The 17,298-nt window shown below is 42.6% G+C and overlaps 1 protein-coding gene across 1 annotated transcript; it reads right to left on the bottom strand.

Moving 5' to 3' along the window:
- Positions 1–1,607: 1,607 nt before the first annotated feature.
- On the bottom strand, positions 1,608–16,965 carry LOC308187138 (ATPase family AAA domain-containing protein 2-like). Its single transcript, XM_080609292.1, is given in 14 exon segments — positions 1,608–3,173; positions 4,591–4,719; positions 6,981–7,112; positions 7,451–8,113; positions 8,777–8,973; positions 9,124–9,218; positions 10,979–11,162; positions 12,626–12,752; positions 13,761–14,069; positions 14,072–14,074; positions 14,498–14,588; positions 15,439–15,598; positions 16,402–16,509; positions 16,621–16,965. Coding segments are annotated over 9 exon segments (1,167 nt in total). The 5' UTR covers positions 16,782–16,965; the 3' UTR covers positions 1,608–3,173; positions 4,591–4,719; positions 6,981–7,112; positions 7,451–8,113; positions 8,777–8,973; positions 9,124–9,194.
- Between the last annotated feature and the right edge of the window lie 333 nt (positions 16,966–17,298).

Raw genomic sequence — 17,298 nt, forward strand, 5'->3', positions numbered from 1 at the left:
CTTCTCCCGTTGATTTTGGTCAGGAGTTCTTTTTTCATCTGTGTCAGCCTCCTGCCACTTTGCTTACTTCCTGTGTGTCAGGTTGGATCGTTCATGAGCTTGACGAGGACATGGTAGAAAAAGGAGCGACGGTTTGGATCCCAAAGAAGGGTAGATTTAGATTAGATATGAGGAAGAAATTATTTTCTTATCAGGGTGGTGAGTCCTAGGAAGAGGTTGCCCAGAGAAACTGTGGATGCCCCATCCCAGAAAGCGTTCAAGACCAGGTTGGATGGGGCTTTGAGCAAGCAGGTCTAGCGGAAGGTGTCCCTGCCCATGGCAGGGGGGTTGGAATTAGATGACCTTGATGATCCCTTCCAACCCAGTCCATTCTATCAGTCAATGCTCAAACATCAGCCACCTCCCTGCAGCCCTCCTCTCTACAGGGCAATATCCCAAAGGAATCCTCCAAGCAGGTCCCTCAGCAGGCCCAACTCTGCTCACCTCAAGTTCTCTCCTTTGCCTTGTTCCCCTCTCTCAGCATCCTCAACTCTACGTTCTCACCTCTTTCAAATCCCTGAGCAATTCATGTTGAGTTCTAAGGATGAGGTCCTATAAGGTGCCAGTTGATAAGGAAAGGGACAGGATGTGGGGATGCTGACTCACACAAGGCTGTCTGATTGAGGGGTTCTAAACTGAGATAACAGCAAGAAGTAGCATCAAAAGGGGTAACAAATACAGGACAAAAAAAAAAAAAAAAAAAAGAACAATATGAGTATGAGACGTGAGTGTGCTCAGGTGGCCAATAAGGCCACCAGCATCTTGTCTGGGATCAGAAACAGTGCAGCCATCAGGGCAAGGAAAGTGACCGTCTCCTGTAGTCAGCTCTGGTGAGGCCGCACCTCGAATACTGTGTTCAGTTTGGGGCCCCTCACTGCAGGAAGGACATCGAGGTGTTGCAGCATGTGGAAAGGAGGGCAATAGAGCTGGTAAATGCTCTAGAGAACAAGTTTGATGGGAGAGGCTGAGGGAGCTGGGGTTGTTTAGCCTGGAGAAAAGGAGGCTCGGGGAGACCTTTCCGCTCTCACAACTCCCTCCTAATGGGTTGTAGCAGGATGAGGGTCAGTCTTTCTCCCAAGTAGCAAGCAATAGGAGAAGAGGAAATGGCTTCAAGTTTCACCAGGGGAGGTACGGGATGGGTATGAGGAACAATTTCTTCCCTGAAAGGGTTGTGAGGCCTTGAAAGAGGCTGCCTAGGGAAGGAGTTAAGTCACTGTCCCTGCAGCTATGCAAAAGACGTGTAGATGCGGTGCTTGGGGACGTGGTTTAGTGGTAGACTTGGCAGGGCTGGGTTAGCGCTTGGACTTGATGACCTCAGAGCTCTTTTCCAGTCTAAATGATTCTACGATTCTGTGATAATAAGCAGAAGTGCTGAGACACAGACCTGACCAAGCAAACATAGAGACAAGGACAAGACACAGACCATGAGGATTCTTCTTAACAGAAGAGTAGAGAAAGCAGCTAGAAATAGAAGGTATCTTTGTAAGAGAACTTTCCAAGCTAGAGAAAGAGAAAAGCATATGCATGTAACTTTAATAAGAAAAGGACAAGAAACACGCAAAGAAATAAAAACACCAACACTTTTAATTAGAACTTCAAGAATTATTTGGTATTCATTACCGGTGAGCTTTACAGAAGTTGCCAGAAATATTTTTTTCTGGGGGTGAATCTGACAAATTCTTTTAAATTTTATTTTCACTGACAAACCTGTGAGTGTAAAAAAAGAGATATTGAGTGGTGTCCCAGTAGGTGGGATGGCAGCTGTGGCTGTGTAATCGAGGTGTCACATTGGGCGGGAGGGCAGAGGTGGCTGTGTCACCCAGGTGTTACCGTGGGCAGGAGGGCAGCGGTGGCTGTGTCACCCAGGTGTCACAGCGGGGCCGTGACATGGCAGCCCAGTTGGGATAAAGGGCCAGGGGTGTGGGCAGGCCCCAGCTGGGACAGAAGACCCTGGTAGCAGGCAGCAGAGTGCAGAGCAGGGCAGGACAGGGAGGTGAGTGCGCGATGGAGCAGGGGCTGAAGCCGTGTCTGAGGCTGAGCAGGGCCAGAGTCCCGCTGCAGCCTGAGCAGGGGCTGGAGCTCAGCAGCTGCTCAAGCAGGGGCTGGCTTTGAGCAGCCCCCCCAGCAGAACGGGAACCAAGTGTCTGCTGCAGAAACGGTGTTGCAGACCTTCAGCCCAAGTTTTTGGGTGTCCTGGGAAGATGCTTGGGTATCTTAGGGAGATCCTTGGGTGCTCCACGAAGAGGCATGGGTGCTCCAGGTATAGGTTTTGGTGTCAAGGGAAGTGCTTGCTTGCCCTGAGCAAGACAGTTGGGTGTTCCAGGAAGGTGCTGGATTCCTTGGGGAGATGTCTGCAGGTCCACAAAGATGGGTGGTGTCCCCAGGGAGGTGCTTGTGTGTTCCACCAAGATGTTTTAGGATCTCCAGGGAGATGCCTGAGTGACCAGGGGAGAACCTTGGGTGCAGCAGGGATATGCTTATGTGCTCTGAGGAGGGAGGTGCTTGTGTGCCCTGGGAATGTCCTTGGGCTCTCTAGGAAGATGCTCCTATTAACCTGGGAGATACGTGGGTGCCCCAGGAGGTGCTTGAGTACTGCAGAGAGCAGTTTGTCTCCTCCAGGAAGGGGCCTGATTACTACAAGTGTCGTTGCGTTCCCTGGGCAAGTGCTTGTTTGCCCCGTTAACATGCCTGGGTGCTCCGAGATTGCTGAGTGCTTGAGAACAATACTTGGGTGCTTCAGGGAGATGTATGTGTCCTCAGGTAAGATGCGCTGCTTATCTGGAAACAAGCTTGTTGTTCTAGAAGGGCAGCGGTGGCTGTGTCACCCAGGTGTCACAGTGGGCAGTATGAAGAATTTCCTCCAAAAATCTAATGGAAATGAATCCTCTGTTAGTTTAAGACCACATCCAAGAAGAAGCTTGGGTGCTCCAGAATGGTGATTGAATGCACCGGGAAGATGCTTTGGTGCTCAAACACGGAACTTGTGTTCTCTGGTTATGTGCTTGGGTACCCTGGGATGATGGTTTTTTCTTATTTTTCACTGCCTTGAAACTTGGGTGCCTTGGAGAGTAGAAATCATGTTGAAGATCCCACTACTTGAAATACTGGAAGACTGCGATTCCTTTCTTAATCTCCTAATAAGAAAAACAAAGACAAATTAGCAGCAAGCACAAATGAAAGCTTAAGAACACTTTCTATTACTATAAAAATAAAGACTCTGTCATACAGAGTCAGTAATATTTAGCAAAATAGTGTGCTACCACCATCACAATGACCTATTACCCCTTCTAGCTTCAGATGCATCCTTATGCATCCAAAATAGAGGGTAGGATATAAACTGTATGGACCTGTATCAGCAGTGGTTTCACAACAATTAAGAAGAGTTAGAAACAGTTCCTGAAAAGCCACAACAAGCTCAAGAAGTTAATTTCTAGACTTTGAATAATTACCCGTTAAGTTCTCTCTCTTCCTACAGCAGAGCACGCTCCTGACTAACTTGTACAGTGCCCTCTGAATAGGAGAGATTTGTTTGTTAAAGCTAAAGGAAGAAATAGAAAACCAAGAAAGCTAATTACTTTTAATTTAAGTATTAAAAGTTAAGTTACAAAAGTTCACAGGCCCTGAGATAACAGAAGGGAAGCCCTTCTCAAGCTAAAAGATCTCATTTCTTCAGGAGCGGCCTCCCTGAATCCAAAGAATCCTCTCTCTTTCACAGGCGGAACAGAGCGTCCGTTCTAACTCCTTCTCAGATGTGGAAGAAGAGATCGAGATGACCAGTGCCTGAAAAAAGAGGCACTCTCTTTTTAGGGCAGACAGATAGGCATAACAACTTTTATCTGTTCTCAAGCACAAGCGACCCCAAGACAAATGGGTTCAAGGATCTTGAATCAGAAGACTGAATAGCCAACGTACACTGGGAACACCTGACTTGGACCACGGATGCCTCATGCAGATTTCTGCTGAGTTCTGACAACTCGGAAAGCATCTTTTACAGGAAGAGACCAGAGAATTTGACTCATTAGTGTAAAACTGGCACAGGCAGAAATCTCCCAAATTACAGATGGTCAAGCATATTAGTTAAAAAGAGATTAGAGTGTGACTAGAGAGAAGTCTCAAACTCTTGTTATATACTTCAATTTCTCTCCAAGGATGGAACGACTACGAAGTATTACCATGCCTGACTGGCCGTAGAGGGAGAGAGAGGAAGCGAAAGACTTAGAAAAGCACCTTCCCTTCATGGCCCTCCCGCCCCCAAGAAAAACTACTGACAGACTAAGGTTAACTGCTTTGAAAGGGCTGTGTGGGTGAACCCACTGTCTTCGAGTTCCACCTTTCTCCTGCTGAAACTGCCAACAATTATGCCAAGTACAACAATGGTTTTGCAATACGGATAAACGTCTTCCAGACTGAAACGAAAAAGTCTGACTTGTGTTTTTGTCTGTGCACAGACAACTAAGCAGTAAAGAGCAATGCTAAATTACCGTGATAGCCAGAATGCACAAATACTGCAGAACGGTGACAGAAAGTGCTATAACACAAACCAAAAATTACCTCCACCAAATCGGTTTTGTCATAGTCTTCCCGATGTTTGTAAATACATTGATTAATCGTGCCATATACTTTTTCCAAGTGAAACACGTCAAATCCCCTGGTTAGCTCAATGACAGTGTGCAACAGTTTCTGAAGAAAACAATGGGAAAAAAAACAAAGAACCTTACAAGAGCACGAGATCCTTTGAATACGCTCTTTATGTTTCCAGAGGTTCAACAGTAACAAGTGACATCCTACTTTTCTTACGCTCTTAAATAAAATGTGACGCTTCAGAGAACAGATTAAATATCCCATGTGATTTCAGTGGAGAAAATGAGTTCATTTTTCATACTTCAGAGAAAGGAAAGGCTTACATTTCAGACAATCTTTTATTACTAATCAATCTATCACATCTATGGTCATAATTGCAAGTCAGCTGCTTCCAAAGCAGCAGGGAATGACACGATCCTCTTTGTAGGATAGTTGCTGCCACAGCAAAGCCACTGTTGCATTTCACTAGAGAAGCCGTTGCAGCAGCACAGGGCGCTGTAAAAAGCATGTTTTGAAGCTGGGCTACAGATCTTGTAGATACAGCTGTGCCAGCTGGAGAAGGAAGCATCCTTAGGCGATTCCCTTTACCCTTTAGCCAAATGTGTACCATGCCTACAACTCTGCTGGCAGAACAGATTGCTCAAGCACCCAAAGCAAAGTTAGCCTAGTTAGCTCAATCCTACCTTTCAATTCAGGGCTGGATAAATAGTAGAGACTGCTTGTAGCAATTACCAATCTCTCACACAGTCGTTTCTATTACCAAAGATGCAGAGATGATAATCTCTGGCACAGCCACAGTGACAAGCTAGTGGCAGCACCTTCTTCCACCGCCACAGCTGTTCACTATCGCTGTGAGACTGTGAGTATGTAGCTTTAGAGAGCAGCCATGCCAAACGGAAATACTACTGCGCCCTGGAAATACTGCTGCTCATCATCTTACCATCAAACTCTGCCTCTGCCTGCCTCAGACCACCTAGCACAAAACCTGAGTATTCCCCTCAACTTCATTCTATACAACATGGAGATAAAACACACAGAAAACACCCAGAGCACTTTCAGCTGCAGTAAACACAAAAGGAAAATCTGAGAAAGGTCGAGGTCCCATGTGAAACTGTACCTAACTGCTGCCATGTAGATGGCTGCACGCTGATCAAGAAGTTCATCAAGTTCGAGGACAAAGGAGCAAACAACAACAACAAAAATCCAGCTACTTCTTGAGGTTTACCTAGCTGACTCTGTGAAAAACCTCTATGGCTTTTCCATATATATTGGCAGACACGAACAACAGAGAAACCTGGAATCTGCTTCCTTAGGAACACACCTTTAAAAAGTTAGTATCGCCTCTACAAATTAGGTCACAGCTTAAGGATGTGACAAAAATTGTGTTGACAAGCCCCTTTACCAAAGAGGATTCTTATCTGCTCATAATCTCCCCACACAGGATTCATGCAGCACAGAAACAGCAGTCCTAATCTGTTTTGGGCCAACCTCCATGACTCCTAGCAATTTTCCTAAATTCTAATTTCCTCGTTCTAATTTCTAATTTCCCTCATTCTGCTCTCCCCTCAAGATGGTCCTTACTCATGCCCTCTCCAACTCATGCAAAGGAACCTTTCTCCTCACGTACCTAGGGCCACTCTTACCCATTTCCCCCACTGGAGCCTAGGATAACCACCTTCCTCCCGTGAGGGATTGGCAAACCCTTATTACACTGCAATAGTATGGATGGGAAATATTAATACTGCATTTTGAAGGAATTTCAGAAAAGTAGTCGCTTATCCATGACTAGCTAGTTTATGTCAACCTGCTATCTTCAGGTTTAAAATCATCACTGCAAGAAATAAAGATCCTTTTCAGGTTCCTAATACATCAAAGCATGCAAAAAAAAATTAAATACATAATAAACATCCCCAAAGAAAAGCCCTCAAACCCATCATAAAAATTGTTAAAACAACAATCATAACCAATAGTACTAGCAGCTCATCAGTGCAGTATTTTAAAATTCAACGAGGCCTTTTACCTTAAAAATTAGGCAAAGAAACTGTCTCCTCAGCTACAGTTGACCAAAAGCAAACGGTAGCCTACAGAAATCTACACGAGGTGTGGAAACTAAACAGTCACAGTGCATTATAGGTTGAATTACTTCACAATCTATATGTCCTTCCAATTGTTTTAACTGGCATTGCTTAACAACTGACTTAATTTGCAGTTGTACAGGTCGCAAGAATATGTCCTATTTGAGTATTACAAAAACTTGGAATTAGACATACTTTGAGCTCATAGTGATCCACAATAACTACATTGTCTGGCTCTGTGGAAGCTTCCACAGTGTTCTCAACACTCATCTGTTGCTGTCCTACCTGAGAATGTCCAGTAGGAGTCAGTTGAAGTGTCTAAGAATCTGGAATGACACAAATGTCTTCAGTCAGGTTTTCTGTTTATGTAGAATACAGTCTCAATGAAGTATCCTGTACCTGCAAAACAATCTCTTTCTACAAATACAGAGACAGAATTGTTATCATCTTCACTGAGAAATACTTGGCTTCTCCCTTCTTTCCAGCTAACGTCACTGCTCCATACAAATTTGAAACTGAGACAGAAAACAAACACCCCCCAATCAAACAAAAAGCAGATGTTCCTTGTGAACACTTAGATCCCAATTCCATGCCCAAGTAGCAAAATGCTGAAATATTTACAACTCGGTAAGAAATGTTCTCTGTGGATATCCAAAATCATCTAATCCATCCAAAGGCTACTGTCCGCACACAGCATTTATCCATCTATACATCTGACAGATTTTTTAAACTAGGCATAAAAAGCACATCCTCACCTGCAGGTCTTTGATCTGGGTTGTATTCTAAGGCATTGTTACAGATTAGATCAATATCCTTCAGAAAGTCTCCTGCACTTAGGTATTGGGGCGAGTCAATTTTACTGAGAACTGGTGAAAGGTCCATTGCCTCTTTAATGACTGTTGCATAACCAGGTACCTGCCAATCAAATAGATGTGTTCAGAGGTTTTCTTACACTTGCACGCTGTCTACCAAAATCATTTGGACTTTCAATAAATGTCTTCTTAAAACCCTGAATACTTGTGACGCATCAGAAGATGCTGAAATTAACCACTTCGCTTCTCAAAAACGGAAGGGCTCTTTCAACTGGCGTTACAGCTGCTACGAGAAGAAAAAATGAAGTAGGGAGGTCAGAAGCATAGTAGAGAAGGAACACCGAGGGTGGGAGAGTCATTTCACTTTGCTTCAGAAAAATCACAGCAATGAAATCTGAGTAAGCCATCCGACATTCTCTTTGTCGTTGACATTGAGAAAAAGGCGCACAAATTGCACCTCTGAGGCGTCTATTCCAGGCATCTGCTTTAGAATGAGATAACTGGGCTCAGGGGTGCTCATTTCTTTACTCAGACCGTAAGAGGCGCCTAATGACTAGTTTGCATGAGGACATATGTATTTGTCTAGATGTTTCACACCTCAAGAACCTAGGAGGAAAGGGGAAGAAAAGTCAGCGCATGCCTACGTGAACAGGACTTTGCTGATACGCGGGCATATTCCAGTTACATCTGTCTTTGAAGTATATGCCCCTAGTTTAGACTTTTTGAATACATGAAAGGAGAAAAAGGGACCTAAGCAGCAAATGGGAGGAAAAAGAAAACACACAGCACTTCAGGCTGATCTCATATTGAGGAGTTCCAGATGAAACAGAGAACAGAATCTCAAAACTTCTTTTACAAACTGCTGCTTCTACTCCTGTTCCCACAGAAACTGACAGTCCAATAAAGAGCTTCAGACTTCACTAACATAGTCCTGTAAATACTGTTTGTAATTATAAAGAAAGATCTCTGTGCTTTTCAGTGCTCTAACATGCCTACATATCAAAGCCTTTTCATGAGCAAGCCGTGGTGGCATTTGGTCTGACGGTTTAGAATGAAACCAGGGCTTTCAGCGAATAATCCAATCACAGATATTGGAGAGTCAGCAGAAGTAAAAGCCCTGCCTGCTTCTTGCAAAATCACAACAGTGCACTAGAGCAGTCCTAAAAACAAAGTTAAACCTTCCTTCCCCAAAATGCTGAGAAATACAAACACTGAGAAATTACAAGTACACACAGATAAGATGCTACGCACAGATCAACGCTTGTTTACCTTCTGTGGGTCAACGGGCTTTGTAAATTCCACGAAACGTCTGTCAGTGGCAAGTCTCTGAGTAAGCTCCCTTAAGAAAACTCTAAGTTCACGCAACGTATCCTCCAATTCCTCCTCCAGCAGTCCTACTTCTTCCTCTGTCGGCTCTTGAGGCTCAGCTGGTGATGCTACAGGCAGGACTTCCAATGTCCGGCGAACTTCAATTAACCAGGAAAAATTAGCCAATTCACAGTACTCAAATACAAGCAGATGAAAAATTACCGATAGAAAATGACCAGCAAAGAAAATACCAAAGAGCTAGTAACTTTCAGTTAGGAGGGTTTTAGATGTACTTCTTAGATCCTCACCTGCTTTCTTTACCGGAGGCTTAGCAGTTCCATTTAGAGTTAGGTCCTCAAAAAATTTTGTTCTGTCTTCCTTACTCGTAAACTTCTCCAAATTCCTTAATAAATAATTTTTGGATCGAAAGCAGAAGGAGAAAAAACATTTCAGATTTAAGGCCACAAAGAAATCATACTCTATTCCAAAAAGATGAGTACCTGTTAAAATTACTAATAACCTGAAGAAGACAAACTGAAGTTATCTTCTTGGCCTTAAAAGGCTACATTTTCACAGCTTAGCATGGCAAGTTCAAATATCACCTTTAAGAAACACCTGCAGAATTACATTTCAATGAAAGGATTGTGCAATGATAAAGTAATGGCATTCACCACATCCAAGATCGCTTACTTTGTATTTACTTGCCTTGCTGCCCTTTAGTTAGAACCTTTATGGCTATAGAGGGAAGAGAAAGGCTTCAGTAGACAAGTGAGGGCTTTTTGCTGAGTTTTTATTTCTGTACCAAAAGAAGGTGTCTGAAGTAGCTAGCACTTCTTGGGTTTCCTCCATTATTCAATTTCTAGTATCAAAAGGGAGGTAAGGAATTTCAAGACTTATTTTAGAAGGAATTTAGAACCAGCACACAAACTGCTGCGGAAACTTAAGCACTTTCAAAGCAGTTGACAATAAACACACCTACGTAAGACCCATTCTCTCCCCCAATAACTGAGACAAAATAATCAGAAGGAGAACAGCTTGTTCCTGTTTTGAACACCTTCCTTTAATGTAAACGCTCAGAAGTCATCCAAGTTATGCATGTACTTTTACTACAGTTTGTTTAGGAATACAACTATAAATTGATTTCAAAGTTACTTAAGCAGAAACTGGATCTCGGCTTTCCAGCTTAGAAAGCTTTGGCTCATATGAAGAAAGAAGCTGATTTTTTTATTAAAGCGTTTCAATTCTCTACTAAATTGCATTATTAGCAGTTTACCCAGTACAGCATGAAATGACAGACTGCAGAAGAAATCTCTTCAGTAAAAATATCTTTTTGTCATTTACATTTCAAGCACTGCATATTTTGCACAAATTATGCTGGTGCTGTCTTCTGAGCATTTTGGATCAGCTAGCGAAAAGGAAAGCTTGGAGAAGAAAACTAAAACACTAAAAAAACTAAAACACGTAGAGTAGCCTGTTAAGACACAACTATCCAGTCATGTAACGGGTCTGTCCTTACTTGTATGGCTCACAAATGTTTTTACTAAAGGTGATGTCAAACAACAATTTCCTGCCTAAATGTAAAAACACCAAATCTGCTTATGTTTATTTTTTCGAGTTAAAACCACATCAGTTTGTAAATGAAGCGTTTTGTGAATTTTAATGCTTTGATTGCACATACTGCAACAGCACAAGTTGTATATGTACATGTAAAAACAAAACAAACAGAAGCCCCAGACCTTAGCTGCCTTACAAACAGAATAAAAAACAAGGCTACAAAAAGTACACGACATGCAGTCTGATACAGAGCCATCTACTGAGAGCACACAGTCTTATGAGGCAAGGAAAACTACTTTCTGGATCCCACTGAGACCAGCATTTCTTTCCACAGACAGAGCTCTATTAACAGCACCTCCCAGCTTCCTGAGCTGCTAGCAACATCCTCACTGTAAAATTCGGTATGGAAAATGTGGATGTGTACAACATCCATAATGTTTATGCTTTTCTCTAAAAGAAAAGTGGATTTTCAGACAGAAGCAAACATAACAGCACATGAAAACAAGGCCACCTCCATTACCAATGAATTTTGCTTACCTTACTTGCAACTCAATTGATCCTTTACATACAGTCAATGAATCCTATGAGAAGAAAAAGAAAAGAACATACCACTCTGCATATTTCTTCTGGCGGTGCAATATTAGTAAACAGAATGGATAGGTCCAGGGTGTGAATGGGAAACTTCTCCAAAGCATGCAACACCGCGGGTGCCAAATAAGAAACCTGGCCATATCCTGCTTTTCCTACTATTAGCAGATGAGGCTGACACGATGTTGGTTTGTAGTAAGCACTCCTAGAACAAGAGTCATAAGAAAACAAGTTTAGAAATGAGGTGCTGAATAGACACACAGATGTTCCAAGTACTTTTCCTATATACTTCCCCATCCCCCCTCCCCCCCCCAAATAATCTCCATTTTCCAGCAAGTAATAAGCTGTTCTGTGATCAGGAAGACTATCAAAGCCCATTTTCTTACAATCTTGTGCCATTACTCCCCCTCAGAAATCCCGCCCATCTCTATCGTGTCTGCTGTCCATTTGGCTGGGCTACGTAATGACTCCTCAAGTGTACACATGGACTGTCTAACCAAATACACAGACGACACCTGATCTGCTACCTGATATGGGGGAGCACAGCAACTTTCTCTCTCAGCACACACCAATCTGGATCTCATCACTTCCCATATACACCAGTCTTCAGAAGGTCTCAAGTTGAAGTACCCGAGAGATCTCTACATCTGTCAAGTTTAGCCGAAATGTGGCCCTAGTTACTGGAGAAGGTAGCAAGAAAGGAGCAGAACAGCTTTTCTAGAAAAAAATGGATGTGGGCGCTGAACCACATGGGCCATATCTAAAGCAGCACACAACTGGATTGGTTAAATGACAGCGGTACATTAAACACATGTAAGATTTCCAGTTAATTTATTCAGTCATTCTAATTGTTTCATCTTCTTCCCTTCTGTTTCCTATTCGTTACTAAACCAAGACTGCAAATTAATAGCCTGGCAATCTTGCTTTCCTACTAGGAAATATATTTGCGAGAAGCATTTGCTTTTTTTCCACTACAATAAGGCTGTACCTTTACTGGCTTAAATCAAGGATGCTAGAGAGTTAACTTTGCTCAAAAGGACAGAACATTTCCTGGACAGCACAGCAACAGAAAGTGAGAAAAATAACTGACGCGACTGTGACAACATAATCTAACTTTCCAACCGTGGGCTTACGTGACTTCCACATTAAAATACCAAAAGATAACACAATTTGGTAGCTTAATGGTAACAAATAAAAACACCGTTTGAATTTGTCTCAAGGTGTTTTAACAAGCCATTTCTCAGTTTTCCTTCTGCTACAGAATTCACTACTTGTTTAGCAGTCCTGCAAAACAGAAGGGCAAAAGGTGGCAACACAAATCCAGAAAGTTGCTTATTTTTAGCTGAAAGGACAGACAGCACGTTTATGTGGTCTTGAATCTTTCAAAGAATGCCATGGATTAAGTAGACATGTTCTAGTAGTCTGCGGATCACTTTGGCTCAGGAAGAGAAGCCTGGGCTTTTCACTTTGATCATTTAGAGCAACTTACTTCATTAGAACTTTAGTCCCTTCACACTTTCTTCTTGAGAATACCGAGCACCCCTTCAACACACAAACTTGATGTTCCCCCTTCATCTACCAACCCTCACGCTTTTAAAGGCTGAAACTGTTTACAAAGGCTCAGCAGTCCTAAGAATGTAAACATAATGGGGACCCATCTTTCTTTACCTGCAGAAACAGAGGAATTTTTCCGCTCGTCTGTCAGGCATTTTATCTGGTAGTTCATCTCCAGAGATTGAGGATGCGTCGTCATCACTGTCAAGTATATCATCTTGTAAAATAGGATTTAAATTGTCTGAAAGACAAAAGAGGTTTGTTAACTTTCCTGAATAGCCTGTGCCTCTTTCTCTTGCATTAATACAGCTTCTAAATCAGTGCCAAAACCCTTGCTTCATTTGAGGGCACACACACAATGCTACTTCCTAGAGTTCATCCCACCACAGATCTAAGGAGATGGCACAAGTCTCAATAAAGCTGTCTTATGTCCCACTGATGTGTATGTATAAGGTACGCTACTCTGTTGGTGATTTTTTTCCCCCTTAGAATAAAGAAGATTAGGAACAATTTCTGTAGCTGCTAAATAGCTATAAAAACAAGACCCTTTCTTTCTGGAGGAGGTTCCCACAATGAAAGCACGGGGATTAAGGGTGTGATGGTCACAGAATTCCATTCGTCTAGGACTACTGAGACCTGACAGAGAGACCAATGCATCTTCCATGTAAGGCTCCTTAAAGATCACTGAAGGAGAAGATAGAAGGCAGACAGCAGAGCGGGAGCGCAATTACCAATCCCCTAGCCTCTCTGCTTCCACAATCATTTAAATTAGGAGACTGGTGAAAAATCACGATAGCTAAAACAATATTTAGCTTAAACCAGTTATACTTGTATCCTGGTCCCGATGTTCTTCAGAAAGGAATTAAAAACACCAACCTAAAAATGCTTCCCCTCCACGTATCGGAGTTTTTATTTTTAAAGGAAAAGAGGTGCCTTATACTTCAAACCTTCAGTCAACCTCTACAAATGCTAATTGTCTTAGCTACTGTCAGAAGCAGGATGCTTTAGCAGAGAACGCATAGTCCTCTACCGGGTGTTGGGTCATTCAGAGCTTCCATTTGGCATTGCAGTTTAGAATCCAGAATAAAACCTATGCATTATATTCCAGATATTCCCAAAATAAACACACGCACATGCAAATAATAAAATTCTACCATCACTATGTCTGGAAGGTTTCTGTATGCTGATTGCACAAACCACAAGCTTTCGCTCTGGCAGAATTTTAAAGAAGTGGATGCTACGGTTATACCTTGCTGTCGGTCCTTCTTTAGTGCAAGCTCTGCATGCAGGAATGTCTTCTGCACGGCTTGTAAAATATTTGCTACTGAATTTTCAAAAAGCGGCTTAAAAATGGGTGACAGTGCTTGTCCAGGTGAAGCCACAATCCTGTTTAAAGCTGGAACAACCTTCTTCAGAGCCATAAAAAAAGCCTTTGCTTTTATTTTCATGGAATTAACGTCTAGTCGCAATTTCTCCCCACTTGCACAGATCGGAGGATAGCGTCGACACACAGAGCACAGCGCAGCTTCAGCACATAAGGATTTTATATCTGCACCACATTACCTTAATAAACAAAAACCAAATGTTACATTAGTCAAGGCCCAGGTTTACAATATGCAACATTTAAAGAATTTGTAATGCCAAAACTAAACAGGTTAACAGGGACTTGAAAGTGCTACCGCCCTGCAGGGAAGTTTTGTTATGTTGCTCACTGCCTGATATCCTGTGCTTATTAAGCAGAAGCAGGCCCCTCATCAAAACTGTACTCTTGAGGAAGATGCCCCAAAACCATTCAATGTTCTCAGACAACATGAAGAACGACAACAAAAATAAATAGATGAAAGCACCTGATTGCTACGAAGGCGTGCCAGCTGACTCATGGACTAGTTGTGCAGAAAGGCACAAGAGCTTGGGTACTGCCTGGCACAAGCTAAGATTCTTCAGAACTTAGTCACAAGCATTAATCCATTTTGTTTTCAGTCTTACCAATGCATTTCTCAGCTAGCTCATCAAGCAACAGGTGCGGTGGCTTAGGGATCCGGTCACGAGTATGAATCTTGAAAATTTCTTTTCTAGCCTGGAAACAAAATCATCGCATTTTAGCTTGTCCTAAGTTTTCCTTAAAAACACCCACAAAAACAAACAAACCAAAAATCAAACAAACAAAAAACAGTCTTCCCTCAAAACCCCCCATATATTAATATACTTTTCTTGTTTGCTAAACTTTCAAGTATTGTACAGTTACGTAATATACACTCTGCATTTTCAACCAGGAAATCCAGTATTTCTTAATTTGTTACACTGAACTTTTGATAGGAACCTGCAATGAAAGTAAAGGCATTTATACCTTCTATAATAGGTTTCCAAAATATGAGACCTAATGACCCAGAGGAAAACACTGGAATGAAAAATTTATCCAGAAACAGATCTTTTTTCTCCAAAAAACTTCTCTAAAATTGAGCAAACTTTCATTGTGACAGTCTCATCAGGTCATCAAATTTGCTTTTCAGTCAGTAAAGTCGCAGAAAGCACTTCTAGCGCTGTGTTTCAAGCTGCTACAATTACTATAAAGAAGAAAATAATTATGACTCAAACTACTACCACCGATCCGGGGAACAATCAAATGCAAATACGTCCCCTATCCATTCATAAAGGAAGTACTGAGACCAAGAACACAATGTCAAGATGAAAGCGCCTACGTGGATTAAATAATTAAGCAAACGGGAACAACTTCGGGAATCAAAGATTTGATTACAGAACTAACTACTTGGTGGTATCATCTTGACCATATATACTCAGTACCACATTTGCCGACCACGGTATGACACGGTGTCTCCACATATCACTCTTTTGCTCACGTTGTAAATTTTTTTTCTATAAAGTTGGACTTTGCCACATTAGCATTAATGTTGAATTTAAGTTCTCACCTCTTTATCTGGCAAGTTGAAGAGGAACTCTCTGTCAAAGCGTCCTGGTCTCCGTAAAGCAGGATCTATAGAATCTAGTCTGTTGGTGGCTCCGACTACCACAATCTCCCCTCTGTTGTCCATGTCATCCAGAAGTGTCAGAAGTGTTGAGATAATGGAACTAGTAGAAAAACATAATTTAGACTTACCAGTTCAGTAAATTTTGTTACATTCCACATGACTTTCTACCATGAGTAGTCAAAAAGGACAAGCTTTTTAAGGACAAGATTCATTTTAAGACATAAAAAAATGGGTAAGTTAACACAGACCACGTGCTGATATCTGGCTTAGTGTATTGTTTTCAACTATCGTTTAAAATCACCTTTAGTGACATTGAGTTACGAGTTTTCAGGATAAATTAATGTGTTCACAGGAAATTAAGCAGGTCATCATCCTTTTTTTTATTCCCCAAAAATCAAGCAGATTTTAGGTAGGTGCAAAAATGTACTGCCTATGAATTTGGTCTTGTTTACTGGACTGCACAGGAGCGAGGCCATCTACCTCATCAAAGAATATAACTGAAGGTCGCATCTGATAGGCCCAGAATGAAAACACAGAGTAAAACAGCAGTATTTGAAGAAAAAAATGCACAAAAACATTATGGTTGGAATGTCACCTAAACGCGATTTTTCACTTTAGCATCTGGGACCTCTACTGATAGAGCTAATGGACTATCTGGCATGACTAACAGAAGATGGCAGTCTGTGGCAACCCACTGTTACTGGGCGACACAAAACAAATCAGACCAGTACTTACTACAGCTTTTTGGCTACCATAAAAAAACAAACAAACAAACAAGAAAAAAAAAAAAAACACGAGTCAGAACTTAATTCAATTACAGGTTCGGGAAGCAAGCTTCCTTTATGAATTTAAATAACCATGCTTCCAGCCTGCATCTGTTTCCCTCTCATCCAAAGCCATCACCTCTTGCCTCCTGCAGACTTTTCAGTGGCTGTTTTGGTGGGAGGTAATTTCTTGCTTTGCAAAGATTTCTCGTTTTGTTCCTTCCCCACACAACTCAGTTTCAAGCCCCTGATCCAAAGTAACAAAAAAAGAAAAAAAGAGCAAGTTCTACTTAAAAATGTTGACCATAAAAATGATGGTTTCAACTCTGACAGAATACATTGCACATTTCAACCTTACCTGTCCAAATACCGAGCGAAGCTGACGTTCTGATTCCCCCACCCATTGTCCCAGGCACTCTGAAGCTTTTCTCGTAAAAAACGGTATTTTTCTGTCACCTCGGCTACATTCGTTAGCAAGAGCACGAACAACCAGCGTCTTTCCCGTTCCTGGGGAGCCATAGAACAAACGGCCTCTGCAAGAAAAAAGATTTTCTTTTCAATCCCCCTTGCAGCTTCACCTCCAGCAACACAAACCGGGCCGGGAAGGTCTCCCCGGGGGCTTTAGCTCCGCTTCCAGCTCCCCCTTTCTGGCGCCTCCCTTCCCAGCAGCAGCCGCTTGGGCTCAGGCGGCCCGGGGCGGCCCCACCGGCCGGTACCGGGCCCCGGCCGGCCCCGCCGTGCCCGGGGGAGGTTGCCGTGAGGGGACGCGGCTGGGACGCCCTTTCCTCAATAAATAAATCAATAAATCTCCCAAATCAAATGAAAAAAAGACAAATAAATTTAGAAAACCGACCAAAGCCGCAGCATTCCCACCCCCCCCCAAAAGGGGGGCAGAGCACAAGGCTGAGGAGGGCCTAAGCCTCAGGGCGGGGAGCGGGGCGGCGGCAGAGCCGAGGCACGGAGGGAGGGAGGGAGGAAAGGAGAGGGAGGGGAGGAGAAAGGTGATGAGAAGGAGGCGGGGGGAACCGCAGAGGTG

The sequence above is a fragment of the Anser brachyrhynchus genome (assembly GCF_964034855.1).
Source record: "Anser brachyrhynchus genome assembly, contig: SCAFFOLD_145, whole genome shotgun sequence".
Lineage (NCBI taxonomy): Eukaryota > Metazoa > Chordata > Aves > Anseriformes > Anatidae > Anser > Anser brachyrhynchus.